General features: G+C 44.4%; 1 protein-coding gene and 1 long non-coding RNA gene across 3 annotated transcripts in view; one reads left to right on the top strand and one right to left on the bottom strand.

Annotated features, from left to right (window-relative positions):
• LOC120979568 overlaps positions 1 to 175 on the bottom strand; it is a 13,163-nt gene extending 12,988 nt beyond the window's left edge. Inside the window, exon 1 of the long non-coding RNA XR_005774319.1 lies at positions 99 to 175. This is a non-coding gene — a long non-coding RNA (uncharacterized LOC120979568). The remainder of the gene's footprint in view (positions 1 to 98) is intronic.
• NR2C2 (nuclear receptor subfamily 2 group C member 2) overlaps positions 1 to 24,594 on the top strand; it is a 25,047-nt gene extending 453 nt beyond the window's left edge. The window contains exons 2-14 of one of the 2 annotated variants that reach the window (XM_040408375.1): positions 4,492 to 4,581; positions 5,377 to 5,574; positions 5,659 to 5,761; positions 6,412 to 6,591; positions 11,632 to 11,779; positions 12,216 to 12,309; positions 12,386 to 12,519; positions 12,788 to 12,959; positions 13,080 to 13,201; positions 13,659 to 13,798; positions 13,879 to 14,016; positions 14,342 to 14,447; positions 23,545 to 24,594. In XM_040408375.1, the coding sequence (XP_040264309.1) occupies positions 4,510 to 4,581; positions 5,377 to 5,574; positions 5,659 to 5,761; positions 6,412 to 6,591; positions 11,632 to 11,779; positions 12,216 to 12,309; positions 12,386 to 12,519; positions 12,788 to 12,959; positions 13,080 to 13,201; positions 13,659 to 13,798; positions 13,879 to 14,016; positions 14,342 to 14,447; positions 23,545 to 23,719 (1,782 nt within the window). In that variant the 5' untranslated portion in view covers positions 4,492 to 4,509 and the 3' untranslated portion in view covers positions 23,720 to 24,594. Of the gene's footprint in view, positions 1 to 4,491; positions 4,582 to 5,376; positions 5,575 to 5,658; positions 5,762 to 6,411; positions 6,592 to 11,631; positions 11,780 to 12,215; positions 12,310 to 12,382; positions 12,520 to 12,787; positions 12,960 to 13,079; positions 13,202 to 13,658; positions 13,799 to 13,878; positions 14,017 to 14,341; positions 14,448 to 23,544 lie in introns of both variants that reach the window. The other variant, XM_040408374.1, reaches the window with a different exon arrangement.

Below are 24,594 nucleotides of genomic sequence, written 5' to 3'. Positions count from 1 at the left end.
CTGACAACTCCGTTAATCGACAACCTGCTCAGCTACAGTCCCATTCTAAGCGACCCCTTCCCCCATCTGCCTTCCCGGAGCCTGTGCCGCCCGCTCACCTCTGCCCGTGCCCGCCGTCTCCTCGGCTGGCAGCTCGCCAATAACCGCCATATTTCTCTGCGAAACGCGCTTCCTTTATTTATTTATTTTGTGACGTGATAGGTGGGTGGGAACATTCAACCAGCCAATTAGCTTTCGGATTCTTGGAAGTGGGCGGCGTCTATTGACAACTGGCGGTTCACTTGACTTATCATGTGCTTCGGGGGCGTGGCGTAATTGCTTAGTTTGTCTACCGCTGAGGCTGTGATTATCGCCATCTAGTGGTGGTAGCTATCATTGCAACTAGGTTTTTTTTTTTTTGTTTTTTTTTTCAGGGCATGTAACCTCAGATGAACTGCTGGAAAAAAGGGGAGGGGGTTATATGATGGTTTGTCACAGCTCAGTACTCCTGACATTAGATTTAGGGGTCACATCTGTGATGATCACACTTGTACTTTATTTATTATTTTATGCACTTATATAGCCCTACTATATTCCGCAGCGCTTTACAGACATTAGCATCCAACTGTCCCCAATGGGGCTCACAATCTAAGGTCCTTGGTGTGTGGGAGGAAAGTGTCCTTGGTCGGATTTGAACCTAGAATCCCTGTGCTAACCACTGAGCCACCGTGCTGCCCACCATGTTGTGACATAATCATGGGCGCCTTCATGCAAATGTAATGCTGTGGCTAAAAGTCTGACCCACGGTGATCCTTAGATGCAGAGCACCTCCTAAAAAAAAAAAAAGGCAAGATGTGAGATTTATTAAAGGGGTTGTTCCATGTCCTATGGGTTGGAGTCTGACCCGTGGGGGCTCCCACAGATCATGAGCCCCTGGCTACCTCCTGCAGTCCAATTGATTTGAATGCACACGTGACCACAGCTTCATTCAGGGGCCCCAGAGGTCAGACCCCCTCCTATTAATTATTATCTGTCCTGTGAACAAGGGATACGTGTTTGTCATGTTACAACCGCTTTATGTCAAGGCAAGATCGTAGCTTCTGGATGCAAACAGGAGTCTTCCCATTCCCCGACAGCAAGCAGAGATCATGAAAATGGTGAAGAATTGAAGCAATAAAAGTCCTTTAATAAGTGAGGACTGCCCTTATTTACTATTATTTTAGGGTAGTGGTCTCCAACAGTTATGCAACTACAATTCCCAGCCTGCAAGCTGTCAGGGCATGCTGAGTGTTGTAGTTTCACAACAGCTGAAGAACCACTGTTATAAGGGGAATCCCACAGATGTACTATTGCAGAGCTGCATATCTGGCGCTATAACCAGCCCCCCTCCCCGCTCTCCTCTCGTTCCATCGGGATGGTTGAGCAGTAACGAGTCGTCTGCCGGTTCTTCTCAGCCGATAATTAGCCTCTCCCTGATCAGCGAGAATCTCTGGAGGACTCCGAGTGTGACGGGCGCCAGAGTAACACTCCGCTCGAGACCTTGATGTTCACCGCTCCCCAGGCTCGTCCTACATTCTCCTCACCATGAAATAAAACATCTATACGGCGCCGGGGGGCGGGAATGGACTGCGCAGATAAACGGAAGCTCCTCTACAGTGCGGTCATTGAACTGGACATTTCACGTCTTGCGCTTTTTCCATCACAGACGATTCATTAATTGTCCACACAACCCGTTTCTTTCCCTTTTCGCCAATTATGTTTGAAAATGTAACAATGCAAATGTTATGATTTATTGATTATAATTAAAAACTTAACATTAAAAAGAATATAAAAAAAAGAAAGAAATTGTAACGATGCAAACGGCCTTGATTAAACATGTCCTATCGTTTTGTGCATACAGCTCCTGTGCGGGCCGATGTGTCCCTGAGGTTACAGACAACAACCCTGCGTGCAGTCAGATCCTGCGCTCACCTGTTAGGCCCCCTGCAGAAGAGCGTTCCTCCCGCAGCGAGTCCGGCCTGACCTCCCAGCACTGCCGCCGGTCACTTAGCATTATATTTAGGGCTGCAACGATTAATCGACTCTATTGATAATATTCGATAATGGGATTTGTTGTCGACGAATCCAGTTATCGAATAATCGTCGATTCGTTGCTATGCGGGCGGGCGGTTTACTTTATATCAACGCATCTTTATTTTACCTTACAATGAAGCTCCAGTAACAGGCAGAGCGGACGGCGGCGTAACGTCACTTACTCACGTGACGCACCTGCTCCGCCTCCTTCATTCATAAAGTGGGCGGAGCAGGTGCGTCACGTGAGTGAGTGACGTTACGCCGCCGCCCGCTCTGCCTGTTACTGGAGCTTCATTGTAAGGTAGTAAAGATGCGCTGAGTAAAAGTTACTGCCGGAATAGTCTGCTGTGAGCAGCGGGGCCGGGGCTGTTATGGGAGGGGGATCTGTGCACTGTTATGGGGAGGGGGATCTGTGCACTGCTATGGGAGGGGGATCTGTGCACTGCTATGGGAGGGGGATCTGTGCACTGTTATGGGGAAGGGGGTCTGTGCACTGTTATGGGGGGGTCTGTGGATGGCACTGTTATGGGGGATCTGTGCACTGTTATGGGGAGGGGGATCTGTGCAATGCTATGGGGAGGGGGATCTGTGGATGACACATATAGCATAAGATGCTATATAGTGTCATCTATAGATGACACTATATACATATCAGTGTCATCCACAGATCCTCCCTCCCCATAACAGTGCCATCCACAGACCCCCCCATAACAGTGCCATCCACAGACCCCCCATAACAGTGCCATCCACAGACCCCCATAACAGTGCCATCCACAGATCCCCCATAACAGTGCCATCCACAGACCCCCATAACAGTGCCATCCACAGATCCTCCATAACAGTGCCATCCACAGACCCCCCATAACAGTGCCATCCACAGATCCCCCATAATAGTGCCATCCACAGATCCCCCATAATAGTGCCATCCACAGACCCCCCATAACAGTGCCATCCACAGACCCCCCATAACAGTGCCATCCACAGACCCCCCATAACAGTGCCATCCACAGATCCCCCATAACAGTGCCATCCACAGACCCCCATAACAGTGCCATCCACAGATCCTCCATAACAGTGCCATCCACAGACCCCCCATAACAGTGCCATCCACAGATCCCCCATAATAGTGCCATCCACAGATCCCCCATAATAGTGCCATCCACAGATCCCCATAACAGTGCCATCCACAGATCCCCCATAACAGTGCCATCCACAGATCCCCTCCATAACAGTGCCATCCACAGATCCCCTCCATAACAGTGCCATCCACAGATCCCCTCCATAACAGTGCCATCCACAGATCCCCTCCATAACAGTGCCATCCACAGATCCCCTCCATAACCGTGTCATCCACAGATCCCCTCCATAACAGTGCCATCCCCAGATCCCCTCCATAACAGTGCCATCCACAGATCCCCCATAACAGTGCCATCAACAGATCCCCTCCATAACAGTGCCATCTACAGATCCCCTCCATAACAGTGCCATCTACAGATCCCCTCCATAACAGTGCCATCTACAGATCCCCTCCATAACAGTGCCATCCACAGATCCCCCATAACAGTGCCATCCACAGATCCCCTCCATAACAGCGCCATCCACAGATCCCCCATAACAGTGTCATCCACAGATCCCCCATAACAGTGCCATCTACAGATCCCCCATAACAGCGCCATCCACAGATCCTCTCCATAACAGTGCCATCTACAGATCCCCCATAACAGTGCCATCCACAGATCCCCCATAATAGTGCCATCCACAGATCCCCCATAACAGCGCCATCCACAATTTGTTTTAATATGGCCTTTGAACATAATTTTTCAAGTAAATGTTTTGTAATTTTGGTGTTTTTTCCCGATTAATGGATTAAATTATCGACAACTAATCGATTATTCAAATAATCGTTAGCTGCAGCCCTAATTATATTGATTTATGATGCTGTGTAACCCTTACAGTTCTGGAATGTATTGGATAACGCTGGCATAATGCTATGTGAATCCCGTCAGTGCTGGGAGGTCAGATGCGGCCTCGCTGCGGGAGGAACGCTCGTCTGCAGGTTGTCAGGAACACATGGCTCTGCATCAGAGCTGTGGACTCAAAACAGGAGGAGATTTTTAATCTACACCAGGGATCAGCAACCTTCGACACTCCAGCTGCTGTGAAACTACAACACCCAGCATGCAAACATGCTCGGCTGTTCTTCTAGCTCCCACAGAAGTGAATGAAGCACTCTGGGAGTTGTAGTTTCTGAACAGCTGGAGAGCCGGCGGTTGCTGGTCCCTGATCTACACTATGCACAGAGTTGCTTCATTTTCAGAAAAACTTTTTTTCAAAAGTGTTCATACCCTTGAAGATGACCACACATTGTGCTTTCACATTGCACTTCCTGCTGGACGCGTTGTTCTTGCTGATGGTTTCCATCCCAATGTTCTTCTGCAGGTTCAGGAATCTTCAGTGATGACCAGCTCCTCCCAGCGCATCCAAATAATCTCCACCGACTCTGCCGTACCCACCCCACAGCGCATCCAGGTAAGTTACCTGAGTCACAGATTCGGGAACAGGATTGTAACTCAACACATAAAGGGTTAAAGGCAAAACCTGGTAGGTTTCCCACTGCCCAAATAGTAAAGCCTATCTCCAAGCTCCTCCCCCTCCATGAAGCTCCTCCTCCTGATTCTCTCACAGGTGGTCTGTAGCTTATGTAATCATTCGGTCCTTGCTGTGATGCAAACCCCTTTCTTATACGCTAACCTCTTGGTAATCTGACACGCAGTGTAAAGTATGGGGGATGGACATAGAAGGAGCCTGAGCCCCTGATGAGACAGAGGGAGAATTTCAGACGGCCTCATATTCCAAAAGATCACGCAACTAAGCTGCAGCCATAGAGCACAGCTATGTCCTAGAGGAGCAGAGATGCAGTCAGTGTAAAGCATGGGGGATAAGCAGAGAGGGAGCCTTAGCCTCTGATGAGAAAGAAGGCCTCATATTCTAATAAGCTGTATTCATGATGGAACAGAGCTGCAGTGTAAAGCGTAGTGTAAGGGCAGAGCAGCAGCCTGAGCCTCTATTAAGAAAGGAGGTGAATTTCAGACTCCAATAGGCAATGCAAATAAGCTGTAGTCACAGATCATAGCTGTGTCCTAATGAACCAGAGCTGCAGTGTAAAGCATGGTGTAAGGGCAGAGCAGCAACCTGCGCTTGTAATGATACAGGAGGTGGATCTCAGACTCCAGCAGACAATGTGTGTAATCTGGAGCACTGACTTCACCCATGGGGTAACAGAGCAGCACCCCCGAATCTCACGGTGGTTTGTAACCTTTGCAGATTGTGACGGATCAGCAGACCGGGCAGAAGATCCAGATCGTGACGGCCGTCGACTCCTCTGTGTCGCCCAAGCAGCAGTTTATCTTGGCCAGCCCCGATGGATCTGGAGCAGGGAAGGTGATCCTGGCGACCCCCGAGTCTCCAAATGCCAAGCAGCTGATATTCACCACGGAAAACCTAGTGCCAGGGAGGATCCAGGTACCGGGCGAGGTTCAGGAGGCCGCTCACTCGCCAGAGGTCTGTTGTCGGGGTTCTTACTTTCTCTGTTTCGGGTTTCTGCAGATAGTGACAGATGCCGCCTCCGTGGAGAGACTGTTGGGCAAGGCAGACGTCCAGCGGCCGCAGATCGTAGAGTACTGCGTCGTCTGCGGGGACAAAGCGTCAGGTGAGGGTGGAGCAGGCATCATGCGGGGCGATCACAGGGAGATGGGGGGCACAACTGGGAAAAGTTATGTGCTTCGTGCATCGATTCTTTATGGATTTCAAGATCTCTGCTTGCTGTCTACACATGGGAACTTTTCCAGAGGATGATGCTCAGTCCTGGTCATGTGATGATCTCTCAGATGCAGGGCTCCTTACACTGATCAGATTTCTCTATCACTCAATGACAGCTAGCAGAGATCTTGGATCCATGAGCTATTGCATCCTTACTTTATTGGTCCGGCACATCCAAAATAAAAGATGAAGAAACTTTGCAAGCAGTCCTGATAAAAAAAATCCCCTACTGTTCTGTGTCGACAGCTCCTATGCAGAACCATGTAACACCAAGGCTAACAGGCCGCACACTGTCCCGGTGGCTGCTATGCATTATTACATTGGATAGAAGCCGGGGACAGGCAGGAGGGAGTGTGCCGCGGCAGGCTGCACAGGGTCTGTTTGTACTCTGTAACCATGGAAACACATTGGTTTGCACAGAAGCTGTAGACACAAAATAGTAGCAGAGTTTGCAGGAAGTCTGTTTGCAAAGTGGCTTCAACCGAACGTTTAGAAATAAGTGTTCGTTTCCTCTTCTCATGTTCTGCTCTTCTCCCGCAGGCCGTCATTATGGCGCTGTTAGTTGTGAAGGATGTAAGGGCTTCTTTAAGAGAAGCGTCCGCAAGAGCCTGACCTACAGCTGCCGCAGCAGCCAGGACTGCGTCATCAACAAACACCACAGGAACCGCTGCCAGTTTTGCCGGCTTAAAAAATGCTTAGAAATGGGCATGAAAATGGAATGTGAGTTCCAGGCGAAATCCGAGTCTCCGTATAAATATGTCTTATACTCCAGATAATCAGTAATGTATGTAATAGTGAGTGCAGCTCTGGAGTATAATACAGGATGTAACTCAGGATCAGTACAAGATAAGTAATGTAATGTATGTATACAGTGACTGCACCAGCAGAATAGTGAGTGCAGCTCTGGAGTATTATACAGGATGTAACTCAGGATCAGTACAGGATAAGTAATGTATGTACATAGTGACTGCACCAGCAGAATAGTGAGTGCTGCTCTGGAGTATAATACAGAATGTAACCCAGGATCAGTACAGGATAAGTAATGTAATGTATGTACACAGTGACTGCACCGGCAGAATAGTGAGTGCAGCTCTGGAGTATAATACAGGATGTAACTCAGGATCAGTACAAGATAAGTAATGTAATGTATGTATACAGTGACTGCACCAGCAGAATAGTGAGTGCAGCTCTGGAGTATAATACAGGATGTAACTCAGGATCAGTACAGGATAAGTAATGTAATGTATGTACACAGTGACTGCACCAGCAGAATAGTGAATGCAGCTCTGGAGTATAATACAGGATGTAACTCAGGATCAGTACAGGATAAGTAATGTAATGTACACAGTGACTGCACCAGCAGAATAGTGAGTGCAGCTCTGGAGTATAATACAGGATGTAACTCAGGATCAGTACAGGATAAGTAATGTATGTACACAGTGACTGCACCGGCAGAATAGTGAGTGCAGCTCTGGAGTATAATACAGGATGTAACTCAGGATCAGTACAGGATAAGTAATGTAATGTATGTACACAGTGACTGCACCAGCAGAATAGTGAGTGCAGCTCTGGAGTATAATACAGGATGTAACTCAGGATCAGTACAGGATAAGTAATGTATGTACACAGTGACTGCACCAGCAGAATAGTGAGTGCAGCTCTGGAGTATTATACAGGATATAACTCAGGATCAGTACAGGATAAGTAATGTATGTACACAGTGACTGCACCAGCAGAATAGTGAGTGCAGCTCTGGAGTATAATACAGGATGTAACTCAGGATCAGTACAGGATAAGTAATGTAAAATATGTTCACAGTGACTGCACCAGCAGAATAGTGAGTGCAGCTCTGGAGTATAATACAGGATGTAACCCAGGATCAGTACAGGATAAGTAATGTAATGTATGTACACAGTGACTGCACCAGCAGAATAGTGAGTGCAGCTCTGGAGTATAATACAGGATGTAACTCAGGATCAGTACAGGATAAGTAATGTATGTACACAGTGACTGCACCAGCAGAATAGTGAGTGCAGCTCTGGAGTATTATACAGGATGTAACTCAGGATCAGTACAGGATAAGTAATGTATGTACACAGTGACTGCACCAGCAGAATAGTGAGTGCTGCTCTGGAGTATAATACAGAATGTAACTCAGGATCAGTACAGGATAAGTAATGTAATGTATGTACACAGTGACTGCACCGGCAGAATAGTGAGTGCAGCTCTGGAGTATAATACAGGATGTAACTCAGGATCAGTACAGGATAAGTAATGTAAAATATGTTCACAGTGACTGCACCAGCAGAATAGTGAGTGCAGCTCTGGAGTATAATACAGGATGTAACCCAGGATCAGTACAGGATAAGTAATGTAATGTATGTACACAGTGACTGCACCAGCAGAATAGTGAGTGCAGCTCTGGAGTATAATACAGGATGTAACTCAGGATCAGTACAGGATAAGTAATGTATGTACACAGTGACTGCACCAGCAGAATAGTGAGTGCAGCTCTGGAGTATTATACAGGATGTAACTCAGGATCAGTACAGGATAAGTAATGTATGTACAGTACATAGTGACTGCACCAGCAGAATAGTGAGTGCTGCTCTGGAGTATAATACAGAATGTAACTCAGGATCAGTACAGGATAAGTAATGTAATGTATGTACACAGTGACTCCACCAGCAGAATAGTGAGTGCAGCTCTGGAGTATAATACAGGATGTAACTCAGGATCAGTACAGGATAAGTAATGTAATGTATGTACACAGTGACTGCACCAGCAGAATAGTGAGTGCAGCTCTGGAGTTTTATACAGGATATAACTCAGGATCAGTACAGGATAAGTAATGTAATATATGTTCACAGTGACTGCACCAGCAGAATAGTGAGTGCAGCTCTGGAGTATAATACAGGATGTAACCCAGGATCAGTACAGGATAAGTAATGTAATGTATGTACACAGTGACTGCACCAGCAGAATAGTGAGTGCAGCTCTGGAGTATAATACAGGATGTAACTCAGGATCAGTACAGGATAAGTAATGTATGTACACAGTGACTGCACCAGCAGAATAGTGAGTGCAGCTCTGGAGTATTATACAGGATGTAACTCAGGATCAGTACAGGATAAGTAATGTATGTACACAGTGACTGCACCAGCAGAATAGTGAGTGCTGCTCTGGAGTATAATACAGAATGTAACTCAGGATCAGTACAGGATAAGTAATGTAATGTATGTACACAGTGACTGCACCGGCAGAATAGTGAGTGCAGCTCTGGAGTATAATACAGGATGTAACTCAGGATCAGTACAGGATAAGTAATGTATGTACACAGTGACTGCACCAGCAGAATAGTGAGTGCTGCTCTGGAGTATAATACAGAATGTAACTCAGGATCAGTACAGGATAAGTAATGTAATGTATGTACACAGTGACTGCACCGGCAGAATAGTGAGTGCAGCTCTGGAGTATAATACAGGATGTAACTCAGGATCAGTACAGGATAAGTAATGTAAAATATGTTCACAGTGACTGCACCAGCAGAATAGTGAGTGCAGCTCTGGAGTATAATACAGGATGTAACCCAGGATCAGTACAGGATAAGTAATGTAATGTATGTACACAGTGACTGCACCAGCAGAATAGTGAGTGCAGCTCTGGAGTATAATACAGGATGTAACTCAGGATCAGTACAGGATAAGTAATGTATGTACACAGTGACTGCACCAGCAGAATAGTGAGTGCAGCTCTGGAGTATTATACAGGATGTAACTCAGGATCAGTACAGGATAAGTAATGTATGTACACAGTGACTGCACCAGCAGAATAGTGAGTGCTGCTCTGGAGTATAATACAGAATGTAACTCAGGATCAGTACAGGATAAGTAATGTAATGTATGTACACAGTGACTGCACCGGCAGAATAGTAAGTGCAGCTCTGGAGTATAATACAGGATGTAACTCAGGATCAGTACAGGATAAGTAATGTAATGTATGTACACAGTGACTGCACCAGCAGAATAGTGAGTGCAGCTCTGGAGTATTATACAGGATATAACTTAGGATCAGTACAGGATAAGTAATGTAATATATGTTCACAGTGACTGCACCAGCAGAATAGTGAGTGCAGCTCTGGAGTATAATACAGGATGTAACCCAGGATCAGTACAGGATAAGTAATGTAATGTATGTACACAGTGACTGCACCAGCAGAATAGTGAGTGCAGCTCTGGAGTATAATACAGGATGTCACTCAGGATCAGTACAGGATAAGTAATGTATGTACACAGTGACTGCACCAGCAGAATAGTGAGTGCAGCTCTGGAGTATTATACAGGATGTAACTCAGGATCAGTACAGGATAAGTAATGTATGTACACAGTGACTGCACCAGCAGAGTAGTGAGTGCAGCTCTGGAGTATAATACAGGATGTAACTCAGGATCAGTATAGGATAAGTAATGTAATGTATGTACACAGTGTCTGCACCAGCAGAATAGTGAGTGCTGTTCTGGAGTATAATACAGAATGTAACTCAGGATCAGTACAGGATAAGTAATGTATGTACACAGTGACTGCACCAGCAGAATAGTGAGTGCAGCTCTGGAGTATAATACAGGATGTAACTCAGGATCAGTATAGGATAAGTAATGTAATGTATGTACACAGTGACTGCACCAGCAGAATAGTGAGTGCTGTTCTGGAGTATAATACAGAATGTAACTCAGGATCAGTACAGGATAAGTAATGTATGTACACAGTGACTGCACCAGCAGAATAGTGAGTGCAGCTCTGGAGTATAATACAGGATGTAACTCAGGATCAGTACAGGATAAGTAATGTAATGTATGTACACAGTGACTGCACCAGCAGAATAGTGAGTGCAGCTCTGGAGTATAATACAGGATGTAACTCAGGATCAGTACAGGATAAGTAATGTATGTACACAGTGACTGCACCAGCAGAATAGTGAGTGCAGCTCTGGAGTTTAATACAGGATGTAACTCAGGATCAGTACAGGATAAGTAATGTAATGTATGTACACAGTGACTGCACCAGCAGAATAGTGAGTGCAGCTCTGGAGTATAATACAGGATGTAACTCAGGATCAGTACAGGATAAGTAATGTATGTACACAGTGACTGCACCAGCAGAATAGTGAGTGCAGCTCTGGAGTATAATACAGGATGTAACTCAGGATCAGTACAGGATAAGTAATGTAATGTATGTACACAGTGACTGCACCAGCAGAATAGTGAGTGCAGCTCTGGAGTATAATACAGGATGTAACTCAGGATCAGTACAGGATAAGTAATGTATGTACACAGTGACTGCACCAGCAGAATAGTGAGTGCTGTTCTGGAGTATAATACAGAATGTAACTCAGGATCAGTACAGGATAAGTAATGTAATGTATGTACACAGTGACTCCAGCAGGATAGTGAGTGCAGCTCTGGAGTATAATACAGATACAACTCAGGAGGGGGCCACATTGCTTTATAAAACACATTGGCATTTATACCTTTGGACCTATGGAATCCTTTGCTGGCTATACTGTCCTTGTGTATTTTGAACCCCTTCCACTCTGACAGGAGCAGAGAGTATAAATGCCCGGCTCCACTCACATTAGACGGCCACGTTCTCTGAACCCGTACAGCGCTCTCACGGACCTCGCGTTTACATTGCCGGCTCTGGATGCCCAGTCCCTGTACAGTTCATGATCCTGATATGCTACCGTTGTGCTTGTGTATTTCAGCGGTGCAGAGTGAGAGAAAACCCTTTGACATACAACGGGAGAAACCCTTAAACTGTGCAGCCTCAACAGAGAAGATCTACATCCGAAAGGACCTTAGGAGCCCTCTCATAGCAACACCCACATTTGTGACTGACAAAGAAGGAGGGAGGTGAGTGTCCTCTGCCCTGCATCATATGTGCTCTTCTGGATGGGCTGTCCTGCTTTGTAACTGGTGCTGTCAGTGTATATGCATGCAATCATCTTTGGACCTTTGCTGACACTATCTGTGCTTGCCGGCTTCTGCTTATGTTACGATGTACCCTACATACCGATGTCACCAATCATGGCCTGCTGCAGGTATGGCAAGCGTGCATGGGCTGCCACTGTATCAGTATGTATGGTTACATACAAAAGGGAGCATAGAATAAGAATCCATACTATCCATCTCCAGGACATGTGGTGGGCGGCTGGCTGCACCATGTGATAAGGAGTTGGGCAACGGCGTATTACCCAGTCTCCACCAGTGGAGATCAGCACCGATTTTATCAGTCCTAGTATGAGCCCGTCCTCATGCTGCTTTCTCTCCTTGTGTTGATGCGTCACAGACAAGCCGGACTCCTAGATCCAGGGATGTTGGTGAATATCCAGCAGCCTCTAATCCGTGATGACGGCACCATGGTCCTGTCTGCAGATTCCAAGGTGAGGAGAATCTCCCTTTCTTCACTAGATTGTGTTATAGACAGATTATAAGAATCCATGAACTTGTCACCAACAGTCAGAGTCGAATCAGAGCGGGCTGGGAACCCTGGCAAACGTGGTAACGTCTCTCGCCAACCTGTCAGAGTCATTGAATAACGGGGACACTTTGGATGTCCAACAAGAGGACCAATTCTCCAGTGAGATCACCCGGTGAGCCCTTCAGAATTGTCTTGCACCGTGATTAGAGTCAGTGCTGCCTGTATTGGGTATCAGTCATTTACATGAGTCTGGACCATGTCACCAGATCTATGACCATTGTAGAAATCCTGCATCAGCCACCTTGTTACTACCCGGGGCTAGTTATAATGGATTTCTGCCTGCACAGTATGTAAGGATGACTTAAAGGGGTTGTCAAAGTTCAAATTTTAGGGGCAGACTGTAGTGAGGCACTTTGGTGTAAGACTTGACTCTATTTCAGAGCGTTTGACACCTTAGCAAAAGCACTTAACACAACAGACGCCGGACAGAACTTGTCGGAAGGGGCGGACACGGTGTCAGGAGGGAACATTCATGTAATTAGTCGGGATCATGCCACCCCTATCCTCGAAGTGGAAGGACCGCTCCTCTCAGACACGCATGTCACTTTCAAGGTCAGTCTAATAGTAAGAATTAACATGAATTATTAACCATTTACTGTTCAGCATCATACGTCTCAGCTTTCCTCTCTAAGAACTGTGGGGAGGTCTTCTGATATTTTGACTCTCTTGCAGCTCACAATGCCCAGCCCGATGCCAGAATACCTGAACGTACACTATATATGTGAGTCTGCGTCTCGTTTGCTTTTCCTTTCCATGCATTGGGCTCGGTCCATACCTGCCTTCCAGGTTCTGGGGTAAGTACTCTCCTCCTGCCTGTCCTGTGAAATACAATGCACAAGAGGTCATACATGTTCTGAGCACAAACCTGTATAAGGGTAGGTTCACATCTCTGGCACATAACTCCGGTATCCATTCCGGGAATCAGTCTAGGAATAAGGCTCTGCTGATACACGAGAACTAGTGAAGACAGCAGAATCCTGGACACACAGATCTTACACCCAGACTGTATTACTGGGAGGGACACGTCAACATGACAAAAGACTGAAACTAGGAGAAGGTTGAAAACCGAACATCATGGGGTCTGAGAATGAATAAAGATTAGCCTGAAACTTACTGCTAGCCTATGTATAAATCATTTCTTCCATGTCCAAAGCCTTCAACATGATTTATAGATATTGTCCTTTGTGATATCCAAACTCCCCCATGTCACCCCCATGATATCTTATATGCATTGTCCTTGATTTCTTGCAGGCAGGACTGTAACACAAGCCTCGTACGTGCCTGCTGGAACGAGCTGTTCACCTTGGGTCTCGCGCAGTGTTCGCAGGTGATGAGCCTCTCCACCATTCTGGCCGCCATAGTCAACCACCTGCAAAACAGCATACAGGAAGGTGGGTCCTGGCTGCGTCCAGCCGCTAGCTGAGGAGGAGATGGCGTCTCAGCTTCACTTCATCCATTTTCCTGTTTTCAGATAAACTGTCTGGTGAGCGGGTGAAGCAGGTGATGGAGCACATATGGAAGCTGCAGGAGTTCTGCAACAGTATGGCGAAACTGGACATCGATGGCTACGAGTATGCCTATCTGAAGGCTGTGGTCCTCTTCAGTCCAGGTTAGAAGTATTCCTCCATTTGGTTTGCAGCAAAACACACACTACCATGAGTTCCAAAAACTCAGGTCTGTGCTGCAGGCTGCAGTCTGTGCACTCACAAAACATGAGGGGCAAGATGTCCGCTAAATTTCTTCCCCTGACTAACAAATACTAGAGCCCCTAAGACAACAATGCCTGTCGCCATGCCATAGACCGGTGCAGATATGGGCCCCGAGCTGCTGTTTTCTTGCTATCACGGTTTTGTTTTATACTGACTTAGTCCTGAACGTTTTAGCTTCTTTTTTGGAGACTTGAATATTTAATCCTCTGCTTTTCGTCTCTACAGATCACCCTGGGCTCAGCAGTACGGTGCAAATCGAGAAGTTTCAGGAAAAGGCACAAATGGAGCTTCAAGATTATGTACAGAAAACATACCCAGAAGACACATACAGGTAGACAGCGCGGTAATCGCATAGAAAGCTTCTGCTACATTAAGTAGACATATATCGACATAATGAGGACCGGTACTATGTAGTATCCATTAAATAATTTCTTTATTATTAAAATGACATAAAAGACATAAACCAATACATAAATTAGAGACCATTCAGAGTGCCAACAGAGGCAGTCCACATGTAAATCACTATACCAGCAGCAGATAGTAGCTATACCATCCAGCTGTATTGCTCAGGAAGGGCTATGTGTCAACCGTCAGGTCAGCATAAAATATCCAAGCTGGCTCTGGCAGTGTGTGCAGCTCCCTAACTCCAAAGACACATACAGCTGGGGTATAGACAGGGTGTAAACAGTGTGGTTATATTGAGGCAGACATCTTATACAATGTATCACAAATACTATTATGGATGTAGTCAGGCCGATCAACGTCTCATCTCTTACCCTATATCCAGTGTGGTATAAGTGTGGGCTAGCTTCGTTTGGCGTGCTCCTCGACGCACGTTTCGCCTTTAATGCTTCATCAGGAGGGGCTAGTTTTTTAATGAATCCTGAGGTCTTTTAATATGGTACTTGACCAATGGCGCAGTCGCTCTAGTGTCACGTGACTCCACTGACGTAAACTTCTTTTCCGGCGCGGCATGCGATGGCTGGATTGGGAAGTATAATGGGGCTTCCGCCCTTCCGTCTGCGCGACTCAAGGCGAGGGCAGAAAGCGTCTGACGTCACCCGAATCTCGCCTGACGGGACGGCGAAAGCCCTCCCATCTGCAATCCATGACGCGCACTGAAGTATAGGTCTGGGTTTCCCATATACATGTATATATATAGAAGAAAAAGGGTAACATATATATTCAGATAACATAAGATAGGGTAAGATAACATATATATTCAGTAGGTGTTTTATATTGAAGACTTAGATCGCCCCAACTACAGGCAACCACATATGATATCGCCATATCAGCATACAGTCTATATAGTTATCAGCATACATATATCAGCATACAGTCTATATAGTTATTACATGCTCAATGCATATAAAAAAAGGGTTCAGAAGTGCATATTTGCAATTATATAAGTGAAATATCAAGTACAAATATAGTGAATACAACAATTCAGCATAAAGTGTCCTGTGCATATATATCCTATATGATATCGTGTATAAATCATCAAATTTTATTTGATATAGTATCGTGTATATATCATCAAGTTATATTTGATATATATCGTTCAGTGCAATAATATTATTATAATCGTATTAAAGTGATATGTGTCAGTGTGGTGTATCTTAGATACATTTATCTATTATTATTAGTACTACTAAATAAAGTGTCATGTGCTAGTGGCAGTCTAAAAACATGTACATATCTAATTTATATATAGAGTGTACATAACCAGTTAATATATAAGGTGTCCTGTGCATGCATATCAATCAGTTCATTATTATTTTCAATATAGATTTCATATAGTAAAGTAATACCTCAGATAAAAAGATAAATAGATAAGAAGGACATATATGTGTACATGTATATATATGTGTATATGAATGTAATAATGTATATAGAAAATAGGAAAAATTGGACATCCAACAAACATATTAAATTATCTGAGGTATTACTTTACTATATGAAATCTATATTGAAAATAATAATGAACTGATTGATATGCATGCACAGGACACCTTATATATTAACTGGTTATGTACACTCTATATATAAATTAGATATGTACATGTTTTTAGACTGCCACTAGCACATGACACTTTATTTAGTAGTACTAATAATAATAGATAAATGTATCTAAAATACACCACACTGACACATATCACTTTAATACGATTATAATAATATTATTGCACTGAACGATATATATCAAATATAACTTGATGATATATACACGATACTATATCAAATAAAATTTGATGATTTATACACGATATCATATAGGATATATATGCACAGGACACTTTATGCTGAATTGTTGTATTCACTATATTTGTACTTGATATTTCACTTATATAATTGCAAATATGCACTTCTGAACCTTTTTTTATATGCATTGAGCATGTAATAACTATATAGACTGTATGCTGATATATGTATGCTGATAACTATATAGACTGTATGCTGATATGGCGATATCATATGTGGTTGCCTGTAGTTGGGGCGATCTAAGTCTTCAATATAAAACACCTACTGAATATATATGTTATCTTACCCTATCTTATGTTATCTGAATATATATGTTACCCTTTTTCTTCTATATATATACATGTATATGGGAAACCCAGACCTATACTTCAGTGCGCGTCATGGATTGCAGATGGGAGGGCTTTCGCCGTCCCGTCAGGCGAGATTCGGGTGACGTCAGACGCTTTCTGCCCTCGCCTTGAGTCGCGCAGACGGAAGGGCGGAAGCCCCATTATACTTCCCAATCCAGCCATCGCATGCCGCGCCGGAAAAGAAGTTTACGTCAGTGGAGTCACGTGACACTAGAGCGACTGCGCCATTGGTCAAGTACCATATTAAAAGACCTCAGGATTCATTAAAAAACTAGCCCCTCCTGATGAAGCATTAAAGGCGAAACGTGCGTCGAGGAGCACGCCAAACGAAGCTAGCCCACACTTATACCACACTGGATATAGGGTAAGAGATGAGACGTTGATCGGCCTGACTACATCCATAATAGTATTTGTGATACATTGTATAAGATGTCTGCCTCAATATAACCACACTGTTTACACCCTGTCTATACCCCAGCTGTATGTGTCTTTGGAGTTAGGGAGCTGCACACACTGCCAGAGCCAGCTTGGATATTTTATGCTGACCTGACGGTTGACACATAGCCCTTCCTGAGCAATACAGCTGGATGGTATAGCTACTATCTGCTGCTGGTATAGTGATTTACATGTGGACTGCCTCTGTTGGCACTCTGAATGGTCTCTAATTTATGTATTGGTTTATGTCTTTTATGTCATTTTAATAATAAAGAAATTATTTAATGGATACTACATAGTACCGGTCCTCATTATGTCGATATATATTTAGGTGGTACATCCCTGTTATATAACAGGCTGTGTCGATCTAGTTGAATCATACATTAAGTAGACAGTAGTTTATATAGTTGACTCCAGAGCTGCATTGAATTCTGCAGAGTTCAGAGTAGATTTCCAGCATCCCCTCAATGTCCGCACAGAGCTTGTCCTGGTGATGCGCAAATTTTACACCAGACCTTAAAGTCCTCTCATGTAATGAAGCTCACTGCCCTTCAGCATTGTAGGAGCTCAGAACAGCTGTTAGGAGCACAGTGGTACACAAACTGGCTGCATATTTGCAATGACAACCAGCAGAATAGTGAGTGCAGCTCTGGAGGGTGTATGTCAGGGTCACTACAGGATAAGTAAATAATGTATGTACACAGTAAGTGCAGCTCTGGAGTATAATACAGGATGTAACTCAGGATCAGTACAGGATAAGTAATGTATGTACACAGTGACTGCACCAGCATAATAGTGAGTGCAGCTGTGGAGTATAATACAGGATGTAACTCAGGATCAGTACAGGATAATGTACACAGTGACTCCACCAGCAGAATAGTGAGTGCAGCTCTGGAGTATAATACAGGAAGTAAATCAGGATCAGTACAGGGTAAGTAATGTATGTACAGAGTGACTGCACCAGCAGAATAGTGAGTGCAGCTCTGGAGTATAATACAGGATGTAACTCAGGATCAGTACAGGATAAGTAATGTATGTACACAGTGACTGCACCAGCAGAATAGTGAGTGCAGCTCTGGAGTATAATACAGGAAGTAAATCAGGATCAGTACAGGGTAAGTAATGTATGTACACAGTGACTGCACCAGCAGAATAGTGAGTGCAGCTCTGGAGTATAATACAGGAAGTAAATCAGGATCAGTACAGGGTAAGTAATGTATGTACACAGTGACAGCACCAGCAGAATAGTGAGTGCAGCTCTGGAGTATAATACAGGATGTAACTCAGGATCAGTATAGGATAAGTAATGTATGTACAGAGTGACTGCACCAGCAGAATAGTGAGTGCAGCTCTGGAGTATAATACAGGATGTAACTCAGGATCAGTACAGGATAAGTAATGTATGTACACAGTGACTGCACCAGCAGAATAGTGAGTGCAGCTCTGGAGTATAATACAGGATGTAACTCAGGATCAGTACAGGATGAGTAATGTAATGTATGTACACAGTGACTGCACCAGCAGAATAGTGAGTGCAGCTCTCGAGTATAATACAGGATGTAACTCAGGATCAGTACAGGATAAGTAATGTATGTACACAGTGACTGCACCAGCAGAATAGTGAGTGCAGCTCTGGAGTATAATACAGGATGTAACTCAGGATCAGTACAGGATAAGTAATGTATGTACACAGTGACTGCACCAGCAGAATAGTGAGTGCAGCTCTGGAGTATAATACAGGATGTAACTCAGGATCAGTACAGGATAAGTAATGTATGTGCACAGTGACTGCACCAGCAGAATAGTGAGTGCAGCTCTGGAGTATAATACAGGATGTAACTCAGGATCAGTACAGGATAAGTAATGTATGTCCACAGTGACTGCACCAGCAGAATAGTGAGTGCAGCTCTGGAGTATAATACAGGATGTAACTCAGGATCAGTACAGGATAAGTAATGTATGTACACAGTGACTGCACCAGCAGAATAGTGAGTGCAGCTCTGGAGTATAATACAGGATGTAACTCAGGATCAGTACAGGATAAGTAATGTATGTACACAGTGACTGCACCAGCAGAATAGTAAGTGCAGCTCTGGAGTATAATACAGGATGTAACTCAGGATCAATACAGGATAAGTAATGTATGTACATAGTGACTGCACCAGCAGAATAGTGAGTGCCGCTCTGGAGTATAATACAGGATGTAACTCAGGATCAGTACAGGATAAGTAATGTATGTACACAGTGACTGCACCAGCAGAATAGTGAGTGCAGCTCTGGAGTATAATACAGGATGTAACTCAGGATCAGCACAGGATAAGTAATGTATGTACACAATGACTGCACCAGCAGAATAGTGAGTGCAGCTCTGGAGTATAATACAGGATGTAACTCAGGATCAGTACAGGATAAGTAATGTATGTACACAGTGACTGCACCAGCAGAATAGTGAGTGCAGCTCTGGCGTATAATACAGGATGTAACTCAGGATCAGTACAGGATAAGTAATGTATGTACACAGTGACTGCACCAGCAGAATAGTGAGTGCAGCTCTGGAGTATAATATAGGATGTAACTCAGGATCAGTACAGGATAAGTAATGTATGTACACAGTGACTGCACCAGCAGAATAGTGAGTGCAGCTCTGGAGTATAATACAGGATGTAACTCAGGATCAGTACAGGATAAGTAATGTATGTACACAGTGACTGCACCAGCAGAATAGTGAGTGCAGCTCTGGAGTATAATACAGGATGTAACTCAGGATCAGTTCAGGATAAGTAATGTAATGTATGTACACAGTGGCTGCACCAGCCGAATAGTGAGTGCAGCTCTGGCGTATAATACAGGATGTAACTCAGGATCAGTACAGGATAAGTAATGTATGTACACAGTGACTGCACCAGCAGAATAGTGAGTGCAGCTCTGGAGTATAATACAGGATGTAACTCAGGATCAGTACAGGATAAGTAATGTATGTACACAGTGACTGCACCAACAGAATAGTGAGTGCAGCTCTGGAGTATAATACAGGATGTAACTCAGGATCAGCACAGGATAAGTAATGTATGTACACAGTGACTGCACCAGCAGAATAGTGAGTGCAGCTCTGGAGTATAATACAGGATGTAACTCAGGATCAGTACAGGATAAGTAAAGTATGTACACAGTGACTGCACCAGCAGAATAGTGAGTGCAGCTCTGGCGTATAATACACGATGTAACTCAGGATCAGTACAGGATAAGTAAAGTATGTACACAGTGACTGCACCAGCAGAATAGTGAGTGCAGCTCTGGAGTATAATACAGGATGTAACTCAGGATCAGTTCAGGATAAGTAATGTATGTACACAGTGACTGCACCAGCAGAATAGTGAGTGCAGCTCTGGAGTATAATACAGGATGTAACTCAGGATCAGTACAGGATAAGTAATGTATGTACACAGTGACTGCACCAGCAGAATAGTGAGTGCAGCTTTGGAGTATAATACAGGATGTAACTCAGGATCAGCACAGGATAAGTAATGTATGTACACAGTGACTGCACCAGCAGAATAGTGAGTGCAGCTCTGGAGTATAATACAGGATGTAACTCCGGATCAGTACAGGATAAGTAATGTATGTACACAGTGACTGCACCAGCAGAATAGTGAGTGCAGCTCTGGCGTATAATACAGGATGTAACTCAGGATCAGTACAGGATAAGTAAAGTATGTACACAGTGACTGCACCAGCAGAATAGTGAGTGCAGCTCTGGAGTATAATACAGGATGTAACTCAGGATCAGTTCAGGATAAGTAAAGTATGTACACAGTGACTGCACCAGCAGAATAGTGAGTGCAGCTCTGGAGTATAATACAGGATGTAACTCAGGATCAGTTCAGGATAAGTAATGTATGTACACAGTGACTGCACCAGCAGAATAGTGAGTGCAGCTCTGGAGTATAATACAGGATGTAACTCAGGATCAGTACAGGATAAGTAATGTATGCACACAGTGACTGCACCAGCAGAATAGTGAGTGCAGCTCTGGCGTATAATACAGGATGTAACTCAGGATCAGTACAGGATAAGTAATGTAATGTATGTACACAGTGACTGCACCAGCAGAATAGTGAGTGCAGCTCTGGAGTATAATACAGGATGTAACTCAGGATCAGTAATGTATGTACACAGTGACTGCACCAGCAGAATAGTGAGTGCAGCTCTGGAGTATAATACAGGATGTAACTCAGGATCAGTACAGGATAAGTAATGTATGTACACAGTGACTGCACCAGCAGAATAGTGAGTGCAGCTCTGGAGTATAATACAGGATGTAAATCAGGATCAGTACAGGATAAGTAATGTATGTACACAGTGACTGCACCAGCAGAATAGTGAGTGCAGCTCTGGAGTATAATACAGGATGTAACTCAGGATCAGTACAGGATAAGTAATGTATGTACACAGTGACTGCTCCAGCAGAATAGTGAGTGCAGCTCTGGAGTATAATACAGGATGTAACTCAGGATCAGTACAGGATAAGTAATGTATGTACACATTGACTGCACCAGCAGAATAGTGAGTGCAGCTCTGGAGTATAATACAGGATGTAACTCAGGATCAGTTCAGGATAAGTAATGTAATGTATGTACACAGTGGCTGCACCAGCCGAATAGTGAGTGCAGCTCTGGCGTATAATACAGGATGTAACTCAGGATCAGTACAGGATAAGTAATGTATGTACACAATGACTGCACCAGCAGAATAGTGAGTGCAGCTCTGGAGTATAATACAGGATGTAACTCAGGATCAGTACAGGATAAGTAATGTATGTACACAGTGACTGCACCAGCAGAATAGTGAGTGCAGCTCTGGAGTATAATACAGGATGTAACTCAGGATCAGCACAGGATAAGTAATGTATGTACACAGTGACTGCACCAGCAGAATAGTGAGTGCAGCTCTGGAGTATAATACAGGATGTAACTCAGGATCAGTACAGGATAAGTAAAGTATGTACACAGTGACTGCACCAGCAGAATAGTGAGTGCAGCTCTGGCGTATAATACACGATGTAACTCAGGATCAGTACAGGATAAGTAAAGTATGTACACAGTGACTGCACCAGCAGAATAGTGAGTGCAGCTCTGGAGTATAATACAGGATGTAACTCAGGATCAGTTCAGGATAAGTAATGTATGTACACAGTGACTGCACCAGCAGAATAGTGAGTGCAGCTCTGGAGTATAATACTGGATGTAACTCAGGATCAGTACAGGATAAGTAATGTATGTACACAGTGACTGCACCAGCAGAATAGTGAGTGCAGCTTTGGAGTATAATACAGGATGTAACTCAGGATCAGCACAGGATAAGTAATGTATGTACACAGTGACTGCACCAGCAGAATAGTGAGTGCAGCTCTGGAGTATAATACAGGATGTAACTCCGGATCAGTACAGGATAAGTAATGTATGTACACAGTGACTGCACCAGCAGAATAGTGAGTGCAGCTCTGGCGTATAATACAGGATGTAACTCAGGATCAGTACAGGATAAGTAAAGTATGTACACAGTGACTGCACCAGCAGAATAGTGAGTGCAGCTCTGGAGTATAATACAGGATGTAACTCAGGATCAGTTCAGGATAAGTAAAGTATGTACACAGTGACTGCACCAGCAGAATAGTGAGTGCAGCTCTGGAGTATAATACAGGATGTAACTCAGGATCAGTTCAGGATAAGTAATGTATGTACACAGTGACTGCACCAGCAGAATAGTGAGTGCAGCTCTGGAGTATAATACAGGATGTAACTCAGGATCAGTACAGGATAAGTAATGTATGCACACAGTGACTGCACCAGCAGAATAGTGAGTGCAGCTCTGGCGTATAATACAGGATGTAACTCAGGATCAGTACAGGATAAGTAATGTAATGTATGTACACAGTGACTGCACCAGCAGAATAGTGAGTGCAGCTCTGGAGTATAATACAGGATGTAACTCAGGATCAGTAATGTATGTACACAGTGACTGCACCAGCAGAATAGTGAGTGCAGCTCTGGAGTATAATACAGGATGTAACTCAGGATCAGTACAGGATAAGTAATGTATGTACACAGTGACTGCACCAGCAGAATAGTGAGTGCAGCTCTGGAGTATAATACAGGATGTAAATCAGGATCAGTACAGGATAAGTAATGTATGTACACAGTGACTGCACCAGCAGAATAGTGAGTGCAGCTCTGGAGTATAATACAGGATGTAAATCAGGATATATAATGGAATGTATGTGTACAGTTATCCTATTTTTATGTATATTATTTCTATAACCTATAACGAGGGTAATTTCTGATTCTCTGTTATTTCTCTCATCGTCTCCCCTCACCCCCGCAGACTGGCCCGAATCCTGGTGCGGCTCCCAGCTCTCAGGCTTATGAGCTCCAGCATTACGGAGGAACTTTTTTTTACCGGCCTTATTGGCAACGTTCCCATTGACAGCATCATCCCCTACATCCTGAAGATGGAGACGGCGGAATACAACGGGCAGATCACAGGGACCAGCGTATAGCCGGAAATAGCACTTGTGCACGGATCAAGCACTTTTCAACGTACCTTCCAGGGCGTGAGAAAGCGCACTAACACTTGGGGAACATGTACTTAGATCCCATTCAGGAGTAAACGCGTCCCCCGCCAGTGAACATTTCAGTAGCCGTAACCCTTTTTCCATTACCGCAAAGACACCATGTAAACAGCCATAATCCGATGATCAGGTAGGAGCGTTCATCTATTACAGGTCAATGTTTTCTAGGCGTGTACCTACCTTTGTATATCCTAACAGAATCAGTGACTATTTCCAGCTACCCCTCCCCCCTTTTTTATTGTAACTATAAGACTATGTATTATTCCATATGTGGGACAGGATTGCAGAAGCGCGCCTTAGAAAGGCAGTATTAGAGGTAAACCCGTCATTTCACAGAGGGAAGCAGGTCACTTATTATTTTCCAATCCTTTACATTTCCAGTCACATTTTCCCCTTTAGTTAGATGTTCCTGGAAACACAGCCGATGTCTTGAGACTACAGCTCCCCTGACCCGAATGTATGATACACACAGTCAGTCTCTATCTGATCGCAGGGCTAATGCTGTGTACCAGGGGCGGACAGGGGAACTTCCCTGTGGGCTGATGCCGTGGCGGTCGTCACAGCCGCCAGCCAGGTAAGTGATGCCCAAGCTTTCCTTACTGCTGCCGACCGCCGGGTACATAGTGATCTGCTGCTCTCAGCATGAATCAGCACTTCTGTACCCGGCTGGCAGGTGCCCTCATGAATTCCACTGTATCACCATCCATAAGACGATAATACAGTTGAATACTGCAGCGGGGTACATCAGTATTTAGTGCTGCCCTATGGTATTGCTGGCCCTGCCTACAACATGGGGCCACTTT

Source organism: Bufo bufo, chromosome 9, assembly GCF_905171765.1.
Source record: "Bufo bufo chromosome 9, aBufBuf1.1, whole genome shotgun sequence".
In the NCBI taxonomy this organism is placed as follows: Eukaryota; Metazoa; Chordata; class Amphibia; order Anura; family Bufonidae; genus Bufo; species Bufo bufo.
Note: the sequence above shows the minus strand (reverse complement) of the source record. Positions and strands in the feature narration are given on the sequence as shown.